The 24,137-nt window shown below is 48.6% G+C and overlaps 1 protein-coding gene across 2 annotated transcripts in view; it reads left to right on the top strand.

The window, feature by feature from the left end:
• Positions 1-1,192: 1,192 nt before the first annotated feature.
• PGPEP1 (pyroglutamyl-peptidase I) overlaps positions 1,193-24,137 on the top strand; it is a 261,041-nt gene continuing 238,096 nt past the window's right edge. For both annotated transcript variants that reach the window (XM_063455486.1, XM_063455485.1), the window contains exon 1: positions 1,193-1,356. Coding sequence is in view for 1 of the 2 variants with exons in the window: in XM_063455485.1 (XP_063311555.1) it covers positions 1,314-1,356 (43 nt within the window). In the remaining variant the exon portion in view is untranslated. The remainder of the gene's footprint in view (positions 1,357-24,137) is intronic.

The raw sequence follows: 24,137 nt of genomic DNA, 5'->3' as shown, positions 1-24,137 counted from the left end.
GCTCCGAGGGAGGGAGGCACTGCAAGAGCATATGATGCCAGGAAAACCGGTTTTCAAAGCATGACTACATCATAAATTACAGCACATCATTCTCGGACCTTGTTTTAGTTCTGTTAGAAGCTCATCATTTATCAGTTATTTGCTGCGTAGCCATAAATTAGTTTGCCGGGAAAAAAAACAAAGTACAAACAATGTCCTTGAGCTGCTAGAGCAGTCAGTTAGTATAAAACAAAAAAAAAAGGGACTATGGCCTAATCATGGGTATAATCAAAAGGTAAAAAAAAAAAAGCATCATCTTCATAGAGCACAGCCTGCTAACAGAAACCGGAAGCAAGGGCTGCAGGCACCTATCGGGATCTAGTTAGGTTGGTAGACGGTTTTAAAACATTACAAATGGCTGTTCTAGCACCAAAACAACTACATTAGACTGAAGTGTTTACGCTGCTTGCAATATTCACTTATTAGTTACCTCATATAAAATAAAAAAATAACAGAGAAAGAACCTCTGGATGCACACACTGATGAAATGTGCTGCAAACGCCCATGAATAGAGCTGAGTGGGAGTAGTAGCACTTTCTCACCCCGTGTTTTCTTAGTAAGCCATTGCAGACGGTACATGGTGACATTCTGTCACAATTATCAGGTGGGTGCATGAGGGGGGCAGTGCCAGGTCCTACCTCAAGCAAGTTCTGGACTCCAATTCTCAAGGAATAAGAATAGTTTAGCAATTCCAGCCACGTTACCGATTTTTATGTTTTTACAACCTACTGTCGTATATTCAAGTCTCTCGATAGGACGGCAGAGCATCTTAATCTTTTTTTTTCCGCGCGCAGCTCGATCTACAAAAACGGCGCCCTATAACTGACGCCACGAACAGTGCATAGCTCAGGCAGCGCGTGGGAGGAGAATTATATGAGAAACTGAAAGCCTCGTGTTAAATTCTCACTCCCAGAGTGAGGATAGTGGCTGAAAGCGGAGCTACTGAAATTGCCTTGCCCAATATATATATATATATATATATATATATTTTTTTTTTTTTTTTTTTCGCGCAGCAAGCATGATCCCGTTCAATGAAGACTCATCGTATGCCAATATAAAGACTGCCTCACGGCGGGTTGGCCTTGCTAACCACGTAGCCCCAAACCGCTCCCATTAGGAGGAGTCTACAGTGACTCAGAAACGTGGAACGCACAGTAGCGTGTGAACTGTCACATGACCGAGGGATGATAACTGAGCTCTGTGCTGTGCTGTCAGTTGGAGTTTGTGACAGGCTGTAGTGCTGATTTATAGAGAAGTGTGGAACATATACAGAAATGGACGGTATGGAGTCTCGGAGTAAGACTGTGGTGGTAACTGGTAGGTAATAGAGTACAGTGGCAGCGTGATGTTCTATTTCTGATCGTGTTCCTTTTATATGTATACAGCATGCATGTTGAACTTTATATTTGTAGTTTAGTATGCGGTTTTATTTATATATATATATATATATATGTGTATATATATATATATTCAGATTTTTTTTTTTGACTTACTATTCTTCCTAAAAGACAAGCACTTGATTATTTTCTCGCTCTATTGCGTTCTCAGGTTCTTTTGTCATAGTATGCCAATAATGTACTTTTCGTTATTGGCTGCTAACAGTACTTCTGAATACCGTTTTTTTTTTTGTGTCTGACACCATTGCAATCGGAGTGTTCGTGTTATTTTGTTGCTGAGCAAGTTACCCATTATTCCATTTACTTCCTGGTTTGTTGTAGTAGTATTATTTATATAGCGCCATCAGATTCCGTAGCCATGTACAATGGGGTACCTTTTTCTCTCTCTGCATTTGTGAGAAATGATTTATGTGTTTTATGTATTTGTATGTATTGTGCACTGCCCCACCTGCTGAATTAGAATGAAAGTGAGCAGGTAAATAATGCGTGGGATATAGATACACAAGGATGGGTTGTGTTGTGGTTATGGTCCCTGGAACTGCCACACTGTAAGCGCTCACACCATTTACCAATCTACTTTCAGGTCTATAGTAAAATGGTAAAGAAGTAAATTTTACTTCACACTAGCATACCAACTTTGGACAATAAACTGCTCACAGCCAATGAATGGTATCCATATTTACTATACTAATGCGGAGGTTTGAACTTCCTCTTTATCATATCAGTGAAGACCAGAATGACTGGGTGCCCAGCAGAGCCAGGTAAGTATCAAATCGTTCATAAACTGGTTGACAGTTTAAAGGGACACTCCAGGCACCATGACGACTTCATCTAAATACAGTTGTTATGGTGGCAGGAGCACCACTGATTGGCTGAGAGCGCCATCTGATTGATCTCAACCAATCCATGACCGAGCATTCACAAAACTGGCTTGGAATTTTTTTTAACCTTTTTTAAGCCAGTTTTGTGAATGGGGAGACACAGATGTTGTCTGTGGGGGTAGTGGCCATTGAGAATGATTTAACATCTCAGGGGTCCTCCTGGCACCATAACAACTTCATTTAGATGAAGTTGTTTTGGTGCCTCAAGTGTTACTTTAACGTGGGATAGTGCTTGGAGATACCTAACACTATAACCGTGCTGTCCCTGACTTGCCCTCCCGCCAGGGAGCAGAGCGGGAAGATCACAGCTCTCTTGCCGCCCGTTTACAGTACATGCAGCCAGCCACCTGCCTCCAAACTCTCCCTCTGCTGTCCGCCCGCCTCTACTCTCCACCAGCTGGCTGCCCATTGCACCTCTGGGAAAACTGATGCACTCCAGCTCTCCCAAAAGTAGGGAGGCTGGGTGGAATACACCTGCATTATAACATATAATAATTTGTGTGTGTCTGTCATTATGTATTGTGACAGAGTTTTTGGGATGGGGGTCAGGCGTGTATATCTGGCACCCAGACTTTTGCGCAGCCACTATCCTGACATGTGGGTAAGCACATGCAGCCCCAGGGAAAGTTAAGTTTAACCCCTTAAGGATGGAGGACGGTTCAGGACCGTCATCGGCATTTTTCCATTGCCGACCGATGACGGTCCTGAACCGTCCTAACTTTAAGATGTACTTACCCGATCGCCGTCGTTCCCCCGGCGGCGATCGGCGGTGCTCCCGTTGTGGGGAGACTGCCTGCAGCCCAGACAGTCTCCCCATGGCAAATTAGGACCCCTATGGCCATGTGATCGCTCAACAGGGCGACCACATGGTCACAATAGGTGTCCATGTGTCTGCCTGCAGGTGGACTGTCTATGCTGACAGGCAGTCTCCCTGCAACTGTAAAATCAAAGAAAGTTAATAAAAAAATAATAATTATAAGTGTGTGTGTATGTATGTGTGTGTATGTGTATGTGTATGTGTGTGTGTATATATATATATATATATATATATATATATATATATATATATATATATAATGTCATACTAAGTGTATTTTATATTAATATAAAAATACACTTATAATTAAATTACACACGTGTGTGTGTGTGTGTGTATATATATATATATATATATATATATATATATAATATATATAACTATATATATTGTGTATATATATATTATTAAAAAATACAAATAATAAGTAATTTAAATTAAATTAAACATGTAAAAATAATAATAAAAATTTAAAAATAAATTGTATATCTATACGAAATTTTATTCTGACTGTATTTTGACATTAATATATATATATATTTATATCAAAATACACTTTGAATGAAATTGTGTATATATAAATAAATAAAAAGAATACAAACTATTCATATGTCCATATACAAAATTACATAAATGTACACGTAGACTTCAAATATATAAATATGCATATATATTTAAATTCTACGTGCGTATTTATGTAATATTTTTACATAATTAAGTTATTTTATTGATTGCAATTTAAGGGACCTGCCTGCCAACCCAGGCCGAAAGTCCAGAGAATTTAATTTGCTATCACTGTATTTTACCCTGTAACGTTCTACGACACCCTAAAACCTGTACATGGGGGGTACTGTTTTACTCGGGAGACTTCGCTGAACACAAATAATAGTGATTCAAAACAGTAAAACATATCACAGCGATGATATTGTCAGTGAAAGTGACTTTTTTTGCATTTTTCACACACAAACAGCACTTTTACTGATGATATAATTGTTGTGATACATTTTCCAGTTTTGAAACACTAATATTTGTGTTCAGCGAAGTCTCCTGAGTAGAACAGTACCCCCCATGTACAGGTTTTATAGCGTTTTTGAAAGTTACAGGGTCAAATATATGGGTCAAATATTTTTACATTGAAAATGACCAGGTTGGTTACGTTGCCTTTGAGAGCGTTTGGTAGCCCAGGAATGAGAATTACCCCCATGATGGCATACCATTTGCAAAAGAAGACAACCCAAGGTATTGCAAATGGGGTATGTCCAGTCTTTTGTAGTAACCACTTAGTCACAAACACTGGCCAAAATTAGCGTTCAATTTAGTTTTTTACTTTTTTTTTTTTTTTTTTTAATTCTTTATTTTTGAAGTGCGCACAGTTATAACAGTTGCTTATGAGGTACCCCAAAGGCAATCTTCTAGCACGTTAGGCATAGTTTGAACATAGGGGTAAACATGAGATCTTGCACACAATTTTTAAGTAAGGACGTGAGCAGTAATGATGTACATCGCTTAGAGAGTGTGAAAAGCATAACATATAAAAACAACGCTTTTGTTTTCTACGTAGTAGGTTAATATGCTGTGTCTGATGCTAGGCAGAAACATTTAAAGTTATTTCGATTCTAATTTAAGCATACAGGTTACACATTATACATCTTAGTTGAAGACTCAGCTGGAAGCTAAAACTGAAACGGGGTGTTAAACGTTTAATTAAGTGTAGGCTATCGCTGGCAACTATAAGGTCGTAGGGTCACAGGCTTAGTTAAGATAGTTACCGTATATACTCGAGTATAAGCAGAGTTTTTCAGCCCATTTTTTGGGCTGAAAAACCCCAACTCGGCTTATACTCGAGTCAAGGTCTGTATTATGGCAATTTGCATTGCCATAATACAGGCTGGGGGAGAGGGGGGCTGGCAGAGCTGTAACTTACCTCTCCTGCAGCTCCTGTCAGCTCTCTCCTCCTCCGCGCCGTCCGTTCAGCACCTCGGTCAGCTCCCAGTGTAAATCTCGCGAGAGCCGCGGCTCTCGCGAGACTTACAGTGTGAGCTGATAGAAGGAGCTGCACGGACGGCGCAGAGGAGGAGAGAGCTGACAGGAGCTGCAGAACAGGTAAGTTACAGCTCTGCCAGCCCCCCTCTCCCCCCCACTGAACTGCCACTGGACCACCAGGGAAGGAGAGCCCCCCCTCCCTGCCATATATCAAGCAGGGAGGGGGGACGAAAAAAAAATATAAATAAAATAAGAAATAATAAAAAATAATAATAATAATAATAAAAATAATAATAAAAAAGGGGGTATAAGGACCACTGTGGGAGGGGGGGGGGTATAAGGACCACTGGGGGGGGGGTATAAGGACCACTATGGGAGGGAGGGGGGGGGGGATAAGGACCACTATGGGAGGGAGGGGGGGGGGGATAAGGACCACTATGGGAGGGAGGGGGGGGATAAGGACCACTATGGAAGGGAGGGGTGGATAAGGACCACTATCGGAGGGAGGGGGGTGGGATAAGGACCACTATGGAAGGGAGGGGGGGATAAGGACCACTATCGGAGGGAGGGGGGTGGGATAAGGACCACTATGGGAGGGAGGGGGGAGAAAAGGAACACTATGGGAGGGAGGGGGGGATAAGGACCACTATGGGAGGGAGGGAGGGGGGGGATAAGGACCACTATGGGAGGGAGGGAGGGGGGGGGATAAGGACCACTATGTGAGGGAGGGGGGGATAAGGACCATTATGGGAGGGAGGGGGGGATAAGGACCACTATCGGAGGGAGGGGGGTGGGATAAGGACCACTATGGGAGGGAGGGGGGAGAAAAGGAACACTATGGGAGGGAGGGGGGGATAAGGACCACTATGGGAGGGAGGGGGGGATAAGGACCACTATGTGAGGGAGGGGGGGATAAGGACCACTATGTGAGGGAGGGGGGGATAAGGACCACTATGGGAGGGGAGGGGGGGATAAGGACCACTATGGGAGGGGAGGGGGGATAAGGACCACTATGGGAGGGGAGGGGGGATAAGGACCACTATGGGAGGGGAGGGGGGATAAGGACCACTATGGGAGGGGAGGGGGGATAAGGACCACTATGGGAGGGGAGGGGGGATAAGGACCACTATGGGAGGGGAGGGGGGATAAGGACCACTAGGGGAGGGGAGGGGGAAGTAAGGACCACTAGGGGAGGGGAGGGGGAAGTAAGGACCACTAGGGGAGGAGTGAGTCAGGACCACTGGGGGAGGGGGGTGAAGGAACACAGGGGTGGGGAGGTAAGGACCACTGAGGGAGGAGGAGGGGAGGTCAGGACATATGGGGGGGGGGCAAATATCCTTGCACCGGCCCTGCAAACACTGCATTCATACACACACACTGCAGTCATACACACACACACTGCAGTCATACACACACACACTGCACTCATACACACACACACTGCACTCATACACACACACACTGCACTCATACACACACACACTGCACTCATACACACACACACTGCACTCATATACACACACACACTGCACTCATACACACACACGCTGCACTCATACACACACACGCTGCACTCATACACACACACGCTGCACTCATACACACACACGCTGCACTCATACACACACACGCTGCACTCATACACACACACGCTGCACTCATACACACACACGCTGCACTCATACACACACACGCTGCACTCATACACACACACGCTGCACTCATACACACACACGCTGCACTCATACACACACACACACGCTGCACTCATACACACACACGCTGCACTCATACACACACACGCTGCACTCATACACACACATGCTGCACTCATACACACACACGCTGCACTCATACACACACACGCTGCACTCATACACACACACGCTGCACTCATACACACACACACGCTGCACTCATACACACACACACGCTGCACTCATACACACACACACGCTGCACTCATACACACACACACGCTGCACTCATACACACACACACGCTGCACTCATACACACACACACGCTGCACTCATACACACACACACGCTGCACTCATACACACACACACGCTGCACTCATACACACACACACGCTGCACTCATACACACACACACGCTGCACTCATACACACACACACGCTGCACTCATACACACACACACGCTGCACTCATACACACACACACGCTGCACTCATACACACACACACGCTGCACTCATACACACACACACGCTGCACTCATACACACACACACGCTGCACTCATACACACACACACGCTGCACTCATACACACACACACGCTGCACTCATACACACACACACGCTGCACTCATACACACACACACGCTGCACTCATACACACACACACGCTGCACTCATACACACACACACGCTGCACTCATACACACACACACGCTGCACTCATACACACACACACGCTGCACTCATATACACACACTGTAAATAAATATTCAATTAATATATTTTTTTTAGGATCTAATTTTATTTAGAAATTTACCAGTAGCTGCTGCATTTCCCACCCTAGTCTTATACTCGAGTCAATAAGTTTTCCCAGTTTTTTGGGGAAAAATTAGGGGCCTCGGCTTATATTCGGGTCGGCTTATACTCGAGTATATACGGTATACAAGTAAGTTTAGCGAGCAAAATACTAGACCTTAAAAATAATAAAAGTTAATCATGAAACATGTTGAGCCAGAGTTAGATCAGGTACAGTGGGAGTAAATGAGCTTTTAGTGCTTTGACAGGCTGATCATATACGAAAGTATGAGTAGGACATTATAGAGCGATACAGTATGCTTGTGAGTGCACTGCAGGATGAAATTAGATAAATACCAATATCAAATACTGAGTGATGCAGCAACAAAACAAATAATCAGTGCACTGACTACAGACTGGCAAGGTTTATACTGGAAAACTGCAGTATTGAGACAGAAATGGGGAAAAGCATATCGACAGGGAGAAACAGAACAATAAATGAAAGTGAATGTGATGAATGTAATCTGAGCTCAGCTGCAGTTATCATAGTCCTCACTGCTGCAAACCTTCACCCGATGCCACTGACATGCTGGAACGGATAGTCCATTCTTTGGCCAGGTAGGATAACGCTGGTGCGCGCTGACAGGCTGTCCAGGGCCGCCGCTGTGCGGGTACAGGAAGTGGTGATCCTCCAGCCCCAGGCTGGTGAGTAGGCCGGCATCACTGTGCCACAAACCCGGTGACTACCAGAGTCCGAGTTTCCTCCTCTTGTGGGAGTGCTGGGGGGTCTGGCGTTTTGTTGCCGTTTATATCGCTGTGACCTCAGCTGCTGTGGAGGATGCTTTCGGGCTTTAGCCCTGGTGGCCTTCAGCCTAGGCGGGCTACGTGGGGTAGGGGTACTTGGCTGTGCTGTTGCTGTGCCCGAGGACATCCTCCCTGCTCCTCGCGGCTTGTGCCCCAACTCACCGGTGCGTGTCTTGGTTTGTGGCTGAGTACGAGTGCCGGGGGTGCGGGTCAGTACAACCCTCAGGTGATGATGTTGACGTGTGCGGCTTGCAGGTCTCCGCTGATCTTGCCGCTTGAGTACGGCTCGCAGTGTGTTCTGTGTTCGTCGGTGGTAGGCTTTTTGCTTATTCTGAGGGTGTTTGGGTCTCCGTGGCTGGCCCAGTTTGTTCGCCCTCGGGGGATTTCGGGGGCCCCTCGGCAGGGCGCGCATAATGGTGATGGCGGGCCCAGCCGTGTGTGTGTCGCTTGGTGCTCGTTGCAGTCGATGGGGTTCCCTGCGGTGAGGCCTGTCCCCAGAAGGCGCGCCTCCCTGTTGTGCTTGCTTGTGCTGGGCTGCTTTGAGTTCAAGCTTTTGCCAAAATCTCTGGAGCAGGTCGTCCAGACGCTGCTCCAGTGTTTTTTGCCGCTCTGCCGTCTCTATCTCACAGCCATCCGCCGCCATCTTGAGTTTTGTGGCTTGTCCGTGTGTGCTGCGGCAGTGGGGAGAAACGGGTGAGTCAAGCTGCTTTCTCGTGACCGGGGTAGATGAACAATGCAAATAATGGCTCCGTGATTGTAGACCCACTACCCTCACAGAAGCCGCTATGTTAGCTGACGAACATTGTGACTCACGACTGCACGAAAGTAACAACTATCGGCCAACGATTCATACGGAAAACCGAGAGACCTACCGAACGCCGGCTCGACCGGACTTCAGGGCTCCCGTACCCGCAGGACCTACCAGACATCTGGGACCACCGAGTGGCCATACTACCGAACGCCCACGGCCAACCTGTTATCGGGGCAAACAACCGGGGCATCTCATGGCAAGTTGCCCCCTCAAAAATCACCATCAAAACTGACTTACAATAGTTCCACGGGATCGTCCCGGCCCGCCAGGGCTCTGTGTTAACCAGGAGGGTCCCATGGAAGAATACTTGGGACCCCTACATGAGGCCGACCCCGTATATGCTGCCTCCGCCAACTGCCAACATCACAGGCAAAGGTATGGCTCGAGGGTCACTCACTGAGGGTTTTTTTTTCTCAACGTCAAATATACAATTCTTAAAGGGACCCTATAGTCACCAGAAACACTACAGCTTAATTTAGTGACTCTGGTGTCTATAACCTGTCCCTGTAGGATTTTCAGAGAAATGGCAGCGTGTACCTTGCTGCCTAATAACACCTCTAGTGGCAGTCACTCAAACAGCCACTAAAGTGTCTCCCATTTATGTGTAGCACCTACATGCAGCGTAGAGGCGGCACTGAACGTTCCCCCTAGAGATGCATTGCTTTAATGCTTCACTATGAGGAGATGTTGATTGGTAATTGATCATCTCAGTTATGGAGGCGGGCAAGCTGCGGCGAGACTGGCACGGCGTTTGAAAACAGGTGAGTAAAAACACCATTCCCATGCAATCGGAGGACACACACACACACTGTCAGACAGACTGATACACACACTGACACACACACTTACAGACCCTTCCATCCTCTCACACACTCACAAGATATGTATTATTTGATACACACACAATGAATCATAGATGCATGCAGACACACACACACACACACAGACTTACATGCAGCACAAATATACATATTGACAGAATACATATTTTTAGCCACCCTCCTGTTTCCTACCTTTTGGGCTTCCCCGGGGTCCAGTGGGACTGGGCACAGCAGGTTGGCCTGGCTGCGGCTAACAGGAGTGGGCTGCTGCTGGTCAAGACTCCTCTCCTGCACCAGTCTCAATCTCACGTGCAGCTCACTGTGCGCCGGGAGGAAGTGAAGGGATCTGCAATTACTTCCTCCTGTCGCTGAAGCCACGCAGGGGAACTATTTGCGAGTGGTCGGGTCTGTGAGAAGGGGGCAGGCATTGGGTCTGTGAAAAGGGGGTGGGCGGCGAAAAGAGACAATTTTAAAAATTGTCCTGCTAGCTTGCTAGTTCTCTGTGCAGCCGCAGTGCCGGGAGAAAGTAATTACAGATCACTTCCTCCCGGTACACCTGCGCACACCTATGCGGGGATTGAAATAGGAGTAGGAGGAGTGAACGGGCTCACCAATCCCGAGCCCTGCCTTAAGGGGTTAAAGCAGGGTGGTGTGGGAGAAGTGTTTTATGGATAAAAGGTTGGAAGGTTTTCTCCCATTTGTAAGTATGGCTGCTGACCGGTTGGGAAAGGTGTTTTTACTCACCTTATTTCCCACGTTGGTTTCCCTGCCTCTATGGCTGAGATCATCACGCTTAATTATCTCAGCCAATCAAATGCTTTGTAATAGGAAAGTATTGGGAAGCTATTGTGCATGCGCTACAAAACACTGCGTCAATCAGCATCTCCTCATTGAAATGCATCTATGGAGAGGTTCAGAGCCTCCATGCAGGGCATGGGGACAATGTAGGTATAGGAATCACTTTAGTGGCTGTCTGAGTGACTGCCACTAGAAGTGCCACTAGGCAGCAATGTAAACACTGCTTTTTCTCTGAAAAGGAAGTGTTTACATTGAAAAGCCAGCAGGGACAGGCAATAGACTCCAGAACCACTATATTAATCTGTGTATTTAAAAATATTTGTAAGATTTAAACATAATATATATGTATTAGGGTCGTTTGGCCTGTATTTGTGGGAGGGGCGTAAATTAATTCACTCCCCTTGTAGCGGAGAGGTAGTATAATCCACAAGGTCTCCGCTGGTAGACAGGAAAAGCAGGCAATTATCCACATAGGCAGGCACAGAATACAATATTCCAGGTAACGTAATAAGAATCCATCTCTCCCAAGAACTAGACGAAACATAGGCTGGGAGTCAACTGAGTTCTTTATTCACAGGTCACCGTATTTATGGGATTCCCCATGCAAGGGGTTTCCCTACAGACATTCCAGGGGTTGTACAGTAGGGGACCACATGGGGAACTTAACAACCTGGACATTTCTCCCATCATACACTGCTGCACGAGAGGGACACTCCCACTAGAATATACAGTTAAGTGGATTATCCCCTCGTGCAGCAGAACCATAAAAATGCATAACTTTCATAATATGCGTTAGATTTGAACGAATGGACGTTCGGTAGATAGCTGGGGTCTGAGCGCACATTTCGTGAAAGTACCGCTTGTTACGACACTCACCGCAGGGAGGTAAAGCCGTCGTTTAGTAGATAATCCCTTTTCTCCAGAAATGCAGTTATAATTCAGCCGACCGTCCAACTCCCGAACGGAGCGTACGAACGCAGCAACTCCCGATCAGCAATTCAGTCGAACTCCTTCCACAGCTAGAAATAACTTAAAGCGCTGTTCCAATAGTAATTCCCCCACCCCACAAACGAGACAGAAGCTCCGTATTGAAGGTCAAACAAGATCTGGCTTTACTGTGGGCTACCCGCCCGTATTTATGCGGGTCTCCCACTTGGTGGACACTCCCCTAGGGGACCAAATGGAAGACTGTAATTACAGTAGGACAAAAGTACATTTCAGACATACAGTCACAGACTTTTCCCACAATGCATTATGTTTCCCTCCCCTCTGCCCTGGAGATAATTGGGAAGTAATTCAATTATCTCCAGGACAAAGGCATCGCCATTTTAAACACAAAAACAGAAAGTACATGAAAATGCATAACTTTATAATAACCGAATATTCTACTTTTCATATCCCCAGATAGCCTGGATCTGAGTGCATATTATTGACAAATAGCGCTCAGATCCCATGCATATAGTTCAATCGCCATGGAGTCAAAGTTCATACAGTCCTTCGGTATGCGATTGACTCCATGGGAAGGCTACCTGGGTTCAGTACTTTTGTATGCAGTCAAAACTCCCGAACAGCCGGTGTTCGTACGTGTTCGTCGAGACAGCTAGGCGACCCGTTGGTTCAGCGGTGTTCGGCAGAAAAAGTGTCCGTTTTTAGTTCCATGAAATCCGAGCCGAACACCGCTGGGCTTTCGTGCGTTTTAAAATGGCCGCTGCCTCGTGGTCGACATACGAACGACGACCACCCTGAAATCGGTTTAATTGAGAAGTGTCTGCGGTTAACCACAATGTTCTAATTGGGATCAAGAGGTTAACCAGCAGCACACTTCTATTCTGGGGGGCCATCCGTTCGGTAGCTTTGTTCGGTAAAAATAGTCATTTGTACGGTTGGGCTATGGGAAATAGCCATTATATGCATGTACAGCCAAATAGACGAATCCACCATAACAGACCAACGGATGGTTTTGTCACACGGCTCCCCCCTTGTGGGACACTCCGGCAGACCCGGCTTGACCCTTTGGCGGGTCAACTTGGGGATGACCGGACTAGGAGGTGGTAAGAACGTCGGTTTGCCGTGATAACCCATCTGCATTCCCGTTCAGCTTACCGGGTCTGTAGCTGATAGTAAAATTGTAGGGCTGCAGTGCCAAGCTCCATCTCAGTAGTCTCCCATTGTCTCTCTTGAGACCCGGTTAAGCCAAACGAGGGGGTTATGATCAGTCACCAGGGAAAACTATTGCCCATATAAGTAGGGACCTAACTTTTTCAATGCCCAGACCAAGGCCAAACATTCCTTTTCCACTGCCGCATAACTCACTTCTCTGGGTAACAACTTTCGCCTGAGATATGCGACAGGGTGCTCTCCTCCATCCTCCCCGACTTGGCTCAACACAGCCCCCAGTCCATACATGGAAGCATCTGTGTGGACGAGAAAGCGTTTGTTAGGGACTGGGGCAGCCAAGACAGGGGCATTTACAAGAGCTCGTTTCAGTGCCTGGAACACAGCTTCACAAGCCGAAGACCACAGGACCTGCTTAGGCAAGTTCTTCTTAGTCAGGTCGGTCAGGGGCTTAGCAATAGTGCTATAGTCTGGGACAAAGCGTCGGTAGTACCCTGCTGTCCCCAGGAAGGCTAACACCTGGGTCTTAGTGATAGGTGTGGGCCAGTTAGCCACCGCCTCTACCTTAGCTGACTCTGGTCTCTGGCTCCCACACCCCACTGTGACCCAAATATTGCACTTCAGCCATGCCTAGATGGCACTTCTCTGGCTTCAATGTCAGGCCAGCCCTATATGCACCAGGTGTTCCTACCACCCCTATATGCACCAGGTGTTCCTCCCAGGACTCACTGTAGATCGCAATATCATCCAGGTATGCACAAGCAAATTCCTGGAATCCATCGAGGAGTCTATCCACCATACGCTGGAAGGTAGCTGGGGCATTCTTCATCCCAAATGGCATGACCTTAAATTGGTACAAGCCAAATGGGGTGACGAAAGCCGACTTGGGGATAGCATCCTCGGCCAGGGGAATCTGCCAGTAGCCTTTACACAGGTCTATGGTGGTCAGATAGCGTCCCCTGGCAATGCGATCTAATAATTCGTCTACCCGGGGCATCGGGTAGGCGTCAGTGGTGGTCCGCTCGTTGAGTCGCCTGTAGTCCACACAAAACCGGGTGGTCCCATCTTTCTTAGGCACCAGGACTACAGGCGAAGCCCAAGGGCTATCGAGTGTTTGATGACCCCAAGCTGGGTCATCTCCTGTATCTCCTTCCGCATTCCTTCTCGGACTGCTTCAGGGATACGGTAAGGGGGCTGTCGCAGAGGGTTCTGCCCAGGGGTCTCTACCTTATGTACAGCTAGGGTAGTGTAGCCGGGCTCTTGGGAGAACGTCGCCTGCTTCTCCCACAGAAGTTGTCTTGCCTGTCCTTTCTTTGTGGGGCTCAACCTGTCCCCTAGCTGTACAAGGCTAGTAAGATCAGTCTGGGAGTCCCTCTCTAACAAATCGGGTAAGGGTAAACTCTCTGTATCGTCTGCATCAGGAGCACATACTGCAGTGACATACTCCGGTCTCTCCTGATACTCCTTTAGCATGTTCACATGAAAGGATCGCTGGATTCTTTCATCTGAACAGCTGGCTATATGGTAGGTAGTATCACACACCTGAGCTAACACCTTATACGGGCCCTGCCAAGATGCTTGCATCTTGTTCGCCTTCACAGGTTTGAGCACTAACACTTTCTGCCCAACCTGGAAGACCCGCTGCCGGGCACCCCGATCGTACCATCTCCTCTGTCTCCCCTGGGCCACCTGGAGGTTCTCTCTTACCATCAGAGACAGTTTCTCCATGCGGTCCCGGAGTTCCAGGACATACGGTACTATGGGGCTCCCTTCCTGCTCTGTCTCCCCCTCCCAGTGTCCTCTAATGAGATCTAGGGGTCCGCGGACCCTTCTCCCATAAAGTAACTCAAAGGGGGAGAACCCAGTAGATTCCTGGGGCACCTCTCTGTAGGAAAACAACAGATGAGGCAGGAATCGCTCCTAGTCTCTGCAAGTGTCAGAAAAGGTCATCAACATCTGTTTGAGGGTGCCATTAAATCGCTCGCAGAGACCGTTAGTCTGTGGATGGTACGGGGAACTAAATATTGGTTTAATGCTGCATACCCTCCACAGTTGCTGGATGAGCACAGCGGTAAATTGGGTTCCCTAGTCAGAGAGAATCTCCTTAGAGAACCCGACCCTGGTAAAAATCCTAACCAGGGCATCAGCAACTGTCTCTGCCTCTATGTTAGACAGCGCTACTGCCTCTGGATAGCGAGTGGCATAGTCCACCACGGTGAGAATATATTTCTTACCGGATGGACTAGCCCTGGCCAGTGGACCCACAATGTCAACGGCTATGCGGGCAAAGGGCTCCCCAATGATAGGCATGGACATAAGCCTAGCTCTTGGGTGGTCCCCCCCCGCTTTCCTACCCGTTGACAAGTGTCACACGTACTACAATATATCCGCACAGCCTGATGAAAATTTGGCCAAAATAAGTTCTGCATGATCCTATAGGCTGTGCGGTGGGACCCTAGATGTCCAGCTAATGGCACATCATGCCCTATCCGCAGAATCTCCTGCCGGTATTTTGCGGGCACCACCAGCTGTTGATTCGGCGGAGAGGCAACACTTTTCTGGGATGGTTTAGGGATCCTATATAACCTGTCCCCCACCCACTCATACCGCTCCCCATCTACTCCTTCCTCTCCAGTATCTGCTCTATCTCTTTCCTTTGGAGGGTTGGATCGGCCTGGGTTTCCCTCCCAAACTCCTCTGGGGAATCCCAGCTAACAAAGGACTTCCCTAGGGTATCAGTCAGGGAATCGGGTCTCAGCAGCAGGTGGGCTGGTTCTGGCAGCACGGGTCTGTGCACGGGTAGTCACTGGGTTGACATCAGCAGGTCCCATTGGAGCATAAGCGGACACCAGGGGGGCCAAATCATTCCCAAGCAAGACATCGGCAGGCAAGTCTTTCATAACCCCCACATTCACATGTCCAGAGCCCACTCCCCAATCCAAATGAACCCGGGCAACAGGCAGACGGAACATGGCGCCTCCTGCTACCCTTACTGCTACAGTAAGGTTTTGGAGCAGGGTCATAGTGGCTCCAGTGTCCCTCAGACCAGTGACCACTTTGCCATTCAGTTTAACTGTCTGCCTGTGCTGATGGCGGTTATCCTGCTGGGCTGCTTGCACTGGGTCTGCCTCGTGTAGTATACCCCAAAATTCCTCCTGCTCAAGACAGTGAGCAGAAGGCTGGGGTGGCTGTTGATTTCCTCCGGTTGGTCTCCTCCACAACTGCGCTTGGTTAGCGTTATTCAATGGGCACTCTGGTCTCTTGTGCCCCAATTGTTTGCACCCATAGCACCGGATCTGCTGAGAGTAATCCCGGGCGTTGAATCGGGCTGGCTGAACATAATTATTCGCTGGTGGCATTGTGGGGGTGCGTTGCGCTGGGGGTTAAACACGGTAGTGGTTGGAGGTGCTGCTGGTTTATATTCCACTCGGGTAGGGACCTTGGCTGCTGCCTGGTTTAGCTTCCGTGCATCGGTGTATTCATCGGCCAGACGAGCAGCTTCTGGTAAGGTAGCGGGTTTGCGGTCCCTGACCCACTCTCGAACTCCTGCAGGTAACCGATCAAAGCAATGCTCCAACAAAAACACTTGCAGCACCTATTCCCCAGTTACCGCTTGCCACCCTGCCATCCAGTGGGCTGCTGTGCGGTGTACCCTGCATGCCCACTCCACATAAGAATCGCCAGCCTGCTTGTTGGTGTCCCGGAATCACCGCCGGTACGCCTCAGGGGTGACAGCGTATCTGGCCAAAAGGTCATCTTTTACTGCCCGGTAACTGGTAATTTCCTCCTCTGGGATGGCCCGAAAAGCCTCACTGGCCCGGCCGGATAATTTCCCAGAGAGGATAGTGACCCATTCCTCTGCGGGCACCTTGTGTAAGGCACATTGCCTTTCAAAATCAGCCAGGAACCCATCAATCTCTCCCTCTGTTTCAACAAAATTTCGGAATGCAGCAAAGGGTACCTTTCTCCGGCCATTATTATTATGGGGTACCTCTGCTGCTGCAGCTCCTCTTCCCTGGAGCGCCTGTTGTGCTGCTTGCACCTGGACCACAATATCTGCTGCAGGGTTGGGGCCAAAGTGTGCCAGCCTTATCTTGACTGCCCGGTTAAATTGTATCTCCTCGGGTGCTAAATCCAGTATGCCAGGCACATTAGCTCTCTCCATTCCCTGTGCTGCATCCATCTCCAATAATATAGAAATAATCTATCTTTTCTTGAGATTACTCGCTGATCGTCCTCTGCGTTCCAATATTCCTCATAGTGCATTTCCACCCTGAGATTTGTAGCTGGCCTTCTGGGCGGTGGGATTCATCCCGTCGCTTGCCACCAATTGTTACGACACTCACCGCCAGGGAGGTAAAGCCGCCGTTTAGTAGATAATCCCTATTCTCCAGAAATGCAGTTTTAATTCAGCCGACCGTCCAACTCCCGAACAGAGCATACGAACGCGGCAACTCCCGATCAGCAATTCAGTCGAAACTCCTTCCACAGCTAGAAATAACGAAAAGCGCTGTTCCAATGGTAATTCCCCCTCCCCACAAACAGAAGCTCCGTATTGAGGGTCAACAAGATCTGGCTTTACTGTGGGCTACCCGCCCGTATTTATGCGGGTCTCCCACTTGGTGGACACTCCCCTAAGGGACCAAATGGAAGACTGTAATTACAGTAGGACAAAAGTACATTTCAGACATACAGTCACAGACTTTTCCCACAATGCATTATGTTTCCCTCCCCTCTGCCCTGGAGATAATTGGGAAGTAATTCAATTATCTCCAGGACAAAGGCAAATCGCCATTTTAAACACAAAAACAGAAAGTACATGAAAATGCATAACTTTATAATAACCGAATATTCTACTTTTCATATCCCCAGATAGCCTGGATCTGAGTGCATATTATTGACAAATAGCGCTCAGATCCCATGCATATAGTTCAATCGCCATGGAGTCAAAGTTCATACAGTCCTTCGGTATGCGATTGACTCCATGGGAAGGCTACCTGGGTTCAGTACTTTTGTATGCAGTCAAAACTCCCGAACAGCCGGTGTTCGTCGAGACAGCTAGGCGACCCGTTGGTTCAGCGGTGTTCAGCAGAAAAAGTGTCCGTTTTTAGTTCCATGAAATCCGAGCCGAACACCGCTGGGCTTTCGTGCGTTTTAAAATGGCCGCTGCCTCGTGGTCGACATACGAATGACGACCACCCTGAAATCGGTTTAATTGAGAAGTGTCTGCGGTTAACCACAATGTTCTAATTGGGATCAAGAGGTTAACCAGCAGCACACTTCTATTCTGGGGGGCCATCCGTTCGGTAGCTTTGTTCGGTAAAAAGTCATTCGTACAGTTGGGCTATGGGAAATGGCCATTATATGCACGTACAGCCAAATAGACGAATCCACCATAACAGACCAACGGATGGTTTTGTCACAACGCTCATATCCCAGCTAAAATAACCGAACGCCGCACGAAACACACATTATTTCTAAGTTACCTTCAAACTACCGATTGACCATAGAGAAACACATTACCGAAAGACCGGGGCTCCCGAACGGCTTGGAAGTCCAGCGTTATCCGTGCCGTCGAGTAGCCGATTTTAGTTCCAGGCGCTCGACGACCAAATACCGCTGGGCTAACAAAGGATCCAAGATGGCCGACCGCCGCGTGGTCGGTAGTCGAACGATGGCCACCCAAAATCCTCTTAATTACCGATTGCAACAATGGTGCAATCCTTATTGAAGCCACACGACCTCCTGTGTGTGGTCTCCATTCGGTAGTTTGTTCGTTTCACGAACAGTGTTGAAATTCACTGTTCGTGAAACAATTGCATGAATGCTGGCGGCTTTCATGCCGTCAGCATATGAACGCTGTAGATCACCAGAACCCTGTTATACATAATACACATACGCTTGGTTCTTTAAAGTGGTATACACATATGCAATAACAGGATATATATATATATAAGAATAACAATGTACATTGGCTGTGTTTGCCACAATGCTCCCCCAGAACCAAGCCGGCATACACAGTCTGATCCCAACGGACCGGCTTGGGGATGTCCGGAGGAGTACTCACGGATCATTGGTCAATGTCTGTTTGTCTGGATAACCCGTCGGCGTTGCCGTTTTGCTTCCCAGGGCGGTAGTGGATGGTAAAGTCAAAAGGCTGCAGCGCCAAACTCCAGCACAGCAGCCTGGCATTGTCTCCTGACACCCTGTTTAACGGGTTGTGATCTGTGAGTAAAGAGAGCTTGTCCATATAAATAGGGTTGTAACTTTTTGAGGGCCCACACCACAGCCAGGCTCTCCTTTTCAATGGCGGCGTAGCTCACTTCCCGGGGTAAAAGTTTCCTGCTTAGATAAGCCACTGGGTGCTCGCCGCCATCCGCTCCGACTTGGCTCAGTACTGCTCCCAATCCAAACATAGAAGCGTCTGTATGAATGAGAAATCGTTTAGTTGGATCAGGAGCAGAAAGTACAGGAGAGTTATCAAGTGCCGTTTTGAGCTGTTGAAATGCCTGTTCGCACTCTGGGGCCCAGGCTACTACCTTGGGAAGGTTCTTGCGGGTTAAATCAGTGAGGGGTTTGGCCAGGGTGCTGTAGTTGGGTACGAATTTACGATAGTACCCTGCGGTACCTAGAAAGGCTAAAATCTGTGTCTTGGTGCGGGGGGTTGGACACTTGGCGACAGCCTCTATCTTAGTAGGCTCAGGCTTCTGTTGACCGCTTCCTACCCGGTGTCCTAAGTACTGGACCTCGGCCATCCCTATGTGGCATTTGCTGGGCTTGAGGGTCAATCCTGCTTCCCTAATTCGGTCTAGTACGGCTCCTATGTGGGTCAGATGTTCAGGCCAGGAGCAGCTAAAAATGGCGATATCGTCTAGATACGCGCAAGTGTACTACTGAAACCCATCCAGTAGCCGATCCACCATCCTCTGGAAGGTAGCCGGGTCATTTTTCATCCCAAATGGCATGACTTTAAACTGGTACAAGCCAAACGGGGTGACAAACGCCGACTTAGAAATGGCGTCCTCGGCTAGTGGAATTTGACAGTACCCTTTGCACAGATCTATTGTGGTGAGGTACTGGCCTCTGGCCATTTTATCTAGGAGCTAGTCTATCCGGGGCATCGGGTAAGCATCTGAGGTGGTTTTGTCGTTGAGCCTCCTGTAGTCTACGCAGAAACGGGTCGTTCCATCCTGTTTCGGCACTAGCACCACTGGGGAGGCCCAAGGGCTATATGAGTGCTCTATCACTCCTAGTTGTAGCATCTCTTCAATCTCCTTCTACATACTCCCCTTTACTGATTCTGGGATACGGTAGGGAGGTTGGCTAAGGGGGGGTTTGGTCTAAGGTTTCTACCTTGTGGGTGGCCAATGGGGTGTATCCGGGCAAGTTAGAGAAGGTGGCCCCTTTCTCCCTAATTAGGCTTTGGACTTGGGTACACTCTTGGACGTTTAACCGCTCCCCTAGCTGTATCTCTCCCAAATCTCCGGTCCGGCCCTCCTGATCTAGGAGATCTGGGAGAGGTAAATTATCGAAATCCTCGCCCGCGGATGCGCAAATCGCAGTGACCTCTTCTGTCCGCTCCTGATAGGTTTTGAGAATGTTTACGTGAAGCATGCGTTGGATCCCTGCGCCTGTCGTTGGGCCTATCACGTAGGTGGTATCACATATTTGTTCTACCACCTTGTATGGGCCCTGACAGGAGGCCTGCAGCTTGTCTTTGTGGACTGGTCGTAATATTAATACCTTTTGCCCGACTTGAAAGCTGCGGTCCCTGGCTCCCCTAACGTACCATTGTCGCTGTCGCTGTTGGGCTGCCTGGAGGTTGTCGTGTACATTCTGAGTCAGAGCCTCCAAGCGTTCCCTAAACTCCAGCACATATGGTACGATATTTGTACCATTAATGGTCCCCTCTCTCTCCCAATGTTCTCGGATTAAATCGGGGGGGCCCCTCACTCTCCTTCCGAACAGAAGCTCGAAAGGGGAGAATCCGGTGAATTCTTGGGGTACTTCCCTATATGCGAACATTAAGTGGGGGAGGAACCTTTCCCAGTCTTTCTGGGTATCCATGAACGTACGGATCATCTGTTTGAGAGTGCCGTTAAAACATTCACAGAGCCTGTTGGACTGGGGGTGATATGCGGAGTTCAAAATTTGTTGTACCCCACATAGCTTCCGGAGCTGGTGCATTACTTTGGCGGTGAACTGAGTGCCCCTATCCGAAATAATCACCCGGGGAAATCACACGCGGGAGAATATCCGCATCAGGGCATCTGCTACCGTTTCTGCGTGCACATTGGTCAAGGCCACTGCCTCAGGGTATCTGGTGGCGTAGTCTACCACTGTCAGAACGTGTCTCTTGCCGGACGGGCTAGGTTTAGCTAAGGGCCCTATGATATCTACGGCGACCCTGCTAAAGGGTTCCTCAATTATGGGGAGGGATCATAGCCGGGCCTTGTATCGGTCACCCCTCTTCCCTACCCTTTGGCAGGTATCACAGGTCTGGCAATACCGCCGTACATCCTGGGAGATACCTGGCCAAAAGAAATTCTGGGTCAGCCTGTGTTTAGTACGGCTGATCCCTAAGTGTCCGGACAGGGGTATGTCGTGTGCTATGCGCAGCAGTTCCAATCTATACTTTCGGGGAACAATTAATTGTTTAATGGGTATAGGTATCGCTCCGGCTATTACTTTCTCGGCTTGGCGGTATAGGTGTCCCTTATCCCATGTGTACCTTTCCCCCTCGAACCCTGCCTGATTTTTATCTACCCGGTCTTTGTACAGCTGTAAAGAAGGGTCTAGGGCCACTTCTGACCCAAATTCTAGGGGGGACGCCCAGAGGGGTGACATTAGGCATGGGGAGTACATTGCTTACCTGAGCCTCAGAGTGGTTAGGTGTGGTGCTGTGGTGCGAGCCTGTTGTCGGGTTACAACCGGATAAGCTTATTGGATAGTAGATTGGGGAACAAAAGCTGAGGTCAGCTCCCACAGGTCGTTGCCCAAAATAACTTCTGCGGGTAAATCCTGCATCAGGCCCACCTCCACATTCCCATTCCCCGCTCCCCAATTCAGGTGTACCTTGGCAGTGGGCATCTTGTAGATCGCTCCCCCTGCTACACGTACTGCGACACACTCCCCCGTGAGTTGGCCTTTGGGTACTAGGTGGTTGCGCACCTGCGTTATAGTAGCTCCAGAGTCTCGCAGCCCCTGTACCTTTCTCCCCTCCATCTGTACCTCTTACCGGTGCAGTTGGCGGTTGTCAGAGGTGGCTTGTATAGGGTTTACCTCATGCAACGTACCCAGAGGACCTCGGGTACTCGGTAGGGTTCCGTTTGGGCACAGTGAACCGCTGCCCGGTTGTTGGGTGCCGGGGTATTCCAGCCGGTACGTGGTCGGTTGTGGGGGCAATCCCGCTGCATATGTCCCTGTTGGTTGCAGGTGTGGCATCGTATCGGGGGTCGAGCCTGATACCTGGGGGTGTAGGTGTTATTGCTTACCCCCGGGCGTGCTGGTACTGCTGCGGTTACGGCTGGTACTGGTGTGGTAGGTCCATAGGTGGTTTTTGGTTGAGTGCGCTGTTCCCTCCTGGCGTCTTGGAACTCATCTGCTAGCTTGGCTGCGTCTTGTAGGGTGCGTGGCTTCCGATCCCGCACCCAATTCTGCAAATGAGCGGGTATCCCGTCAAAGAACTGCTCCATTACCATGAGTTGAAACAGTTCTTCTAGGGTGTTGACTTGGGTGGCTTCCAACCATCCTTTTGCTGCTCGTTGTAAACGGTGCGCCCATTCCGTGTGAGTGTCTCTGGGGAGCTTTTTAATGTCTCTGAATTTTAGTCGGTAGGCCTCTGAGGTAATCGCATACCTAGCTAGAATGGCCTGCTTTACCATGGCATAGTCTGTGCTTTCCTCGTCCGGTACAGCACGATATGCCTCTGCAGTGCGACAAGATAGTCTCCCTGCCAGTAGGGGTACCCGGTCCTCCGCACTGATATTGTGCAAATGGCATAGCCTTTCAAAGTCCTGCAGGTAGTCATCTACCTCACCATCCACTTCTGAATAGCTTTTGAAAGCTTGGTAGGGAATTTTTGCTTTCCCTGGCAGGATGTTAACAGGCGTTGTGGCTCTTTCTCCTGGTTGCTGGTTCATCCGCGACCTTCGAAGCATGATGTAGTCCTGCACATCTGCATAAACCCTGTCAGCCATCTGGTCAGCTAGGGCTGGTGGAAATAAAGCCATTCTGCTCCTGCATTCTTTTTCAAATTCTGTTTGTTCCTCCTCCCTTGGAGGTGCTGCAGCAGCTGCGGCTCTGTCTCCTTCCATTAGCTCTGCGATTAATATAGCCTTTGCCTTGTTGCTGGCTATTGCTCCCCTTGCCTCCAGTAACTCTTTCAAAGTACTTTGCTTTAAAAGTGCATAATCCGTGCCCATTCACCGGCCGTTCGTGCGTTTCCTCGTGTTCCCGGGTTCCGTTTTTAATCGAATGAGTAAACTCACAAATTGCTGCCTCCTTTCTGCTATTCGTTAGAATTCTGCCGAAAGTTGCTTTGCTGGGTAGTTGAAATCCCGTCGCTTGCCACCAATTGTAGCGGAGAGGTAGTATAATCCACAAGGTCTCCGCTGGTAGACAGGAAAAGCAGGCAATTATCCACATAGGCAGGCACAGCATACAATATTCCAGGTAGCGTAATAAGAATCCTTCCCTCCCAAGAACTAGACAAAACATAGGCTGGGAGTCAACTGAGTTCTTTATTCACAGGTCACCGTATTTATGGGATTCCCTACAGACATTCCAGGGGTTGTACAGTAGGAGACTACATGGGGAACTTAACAACCTGGACATTTCTCCCATCATACACTGCTGCACGAGAGGGACACTCCCACTAGAATATACAGTTAAGTGGATTATCCCCTCGTGCAGCAGAACCAATATTCTATATAAAAATGCATAACTTTCATAATATTCGTTAGATTTGAACGAATGGACGTTCGGTAGATAGCTGGGGTCTGAGCGCACATTTTGTGAAAGTATCGCTCATATCCCAGATAAAATAACCGAACGCCGCACGAAACACACTTTATTTCTAAGTTACCTTCAAACTATCCATTGACCATAGAGCAACACATTACCGAAAGACCGGGGCTCCCGAACGGCTTGGAAGTCCAGCGGTATTCGTGCCG

Source organism: Pelobates fuscus, chromosome 5 (assembly GCF_036172605.1).
Source record: "Pelobates fuscus isolate aPelFus1 chromosome 5, aPelFus1.pri, whole genome shotgun sequence".
NCBI classification, from domain to species: Eukaryota; Metazoa; Chordata; class Amphibia; order Anura; family Pelobatidae; genus Pelobates; species Pelobates fuscus.
The sequence above is the reverse complement of the archived record's forward strand: the minus strand, read 5'-3'. Positions and strand labels throughout refer to the sequence as shown.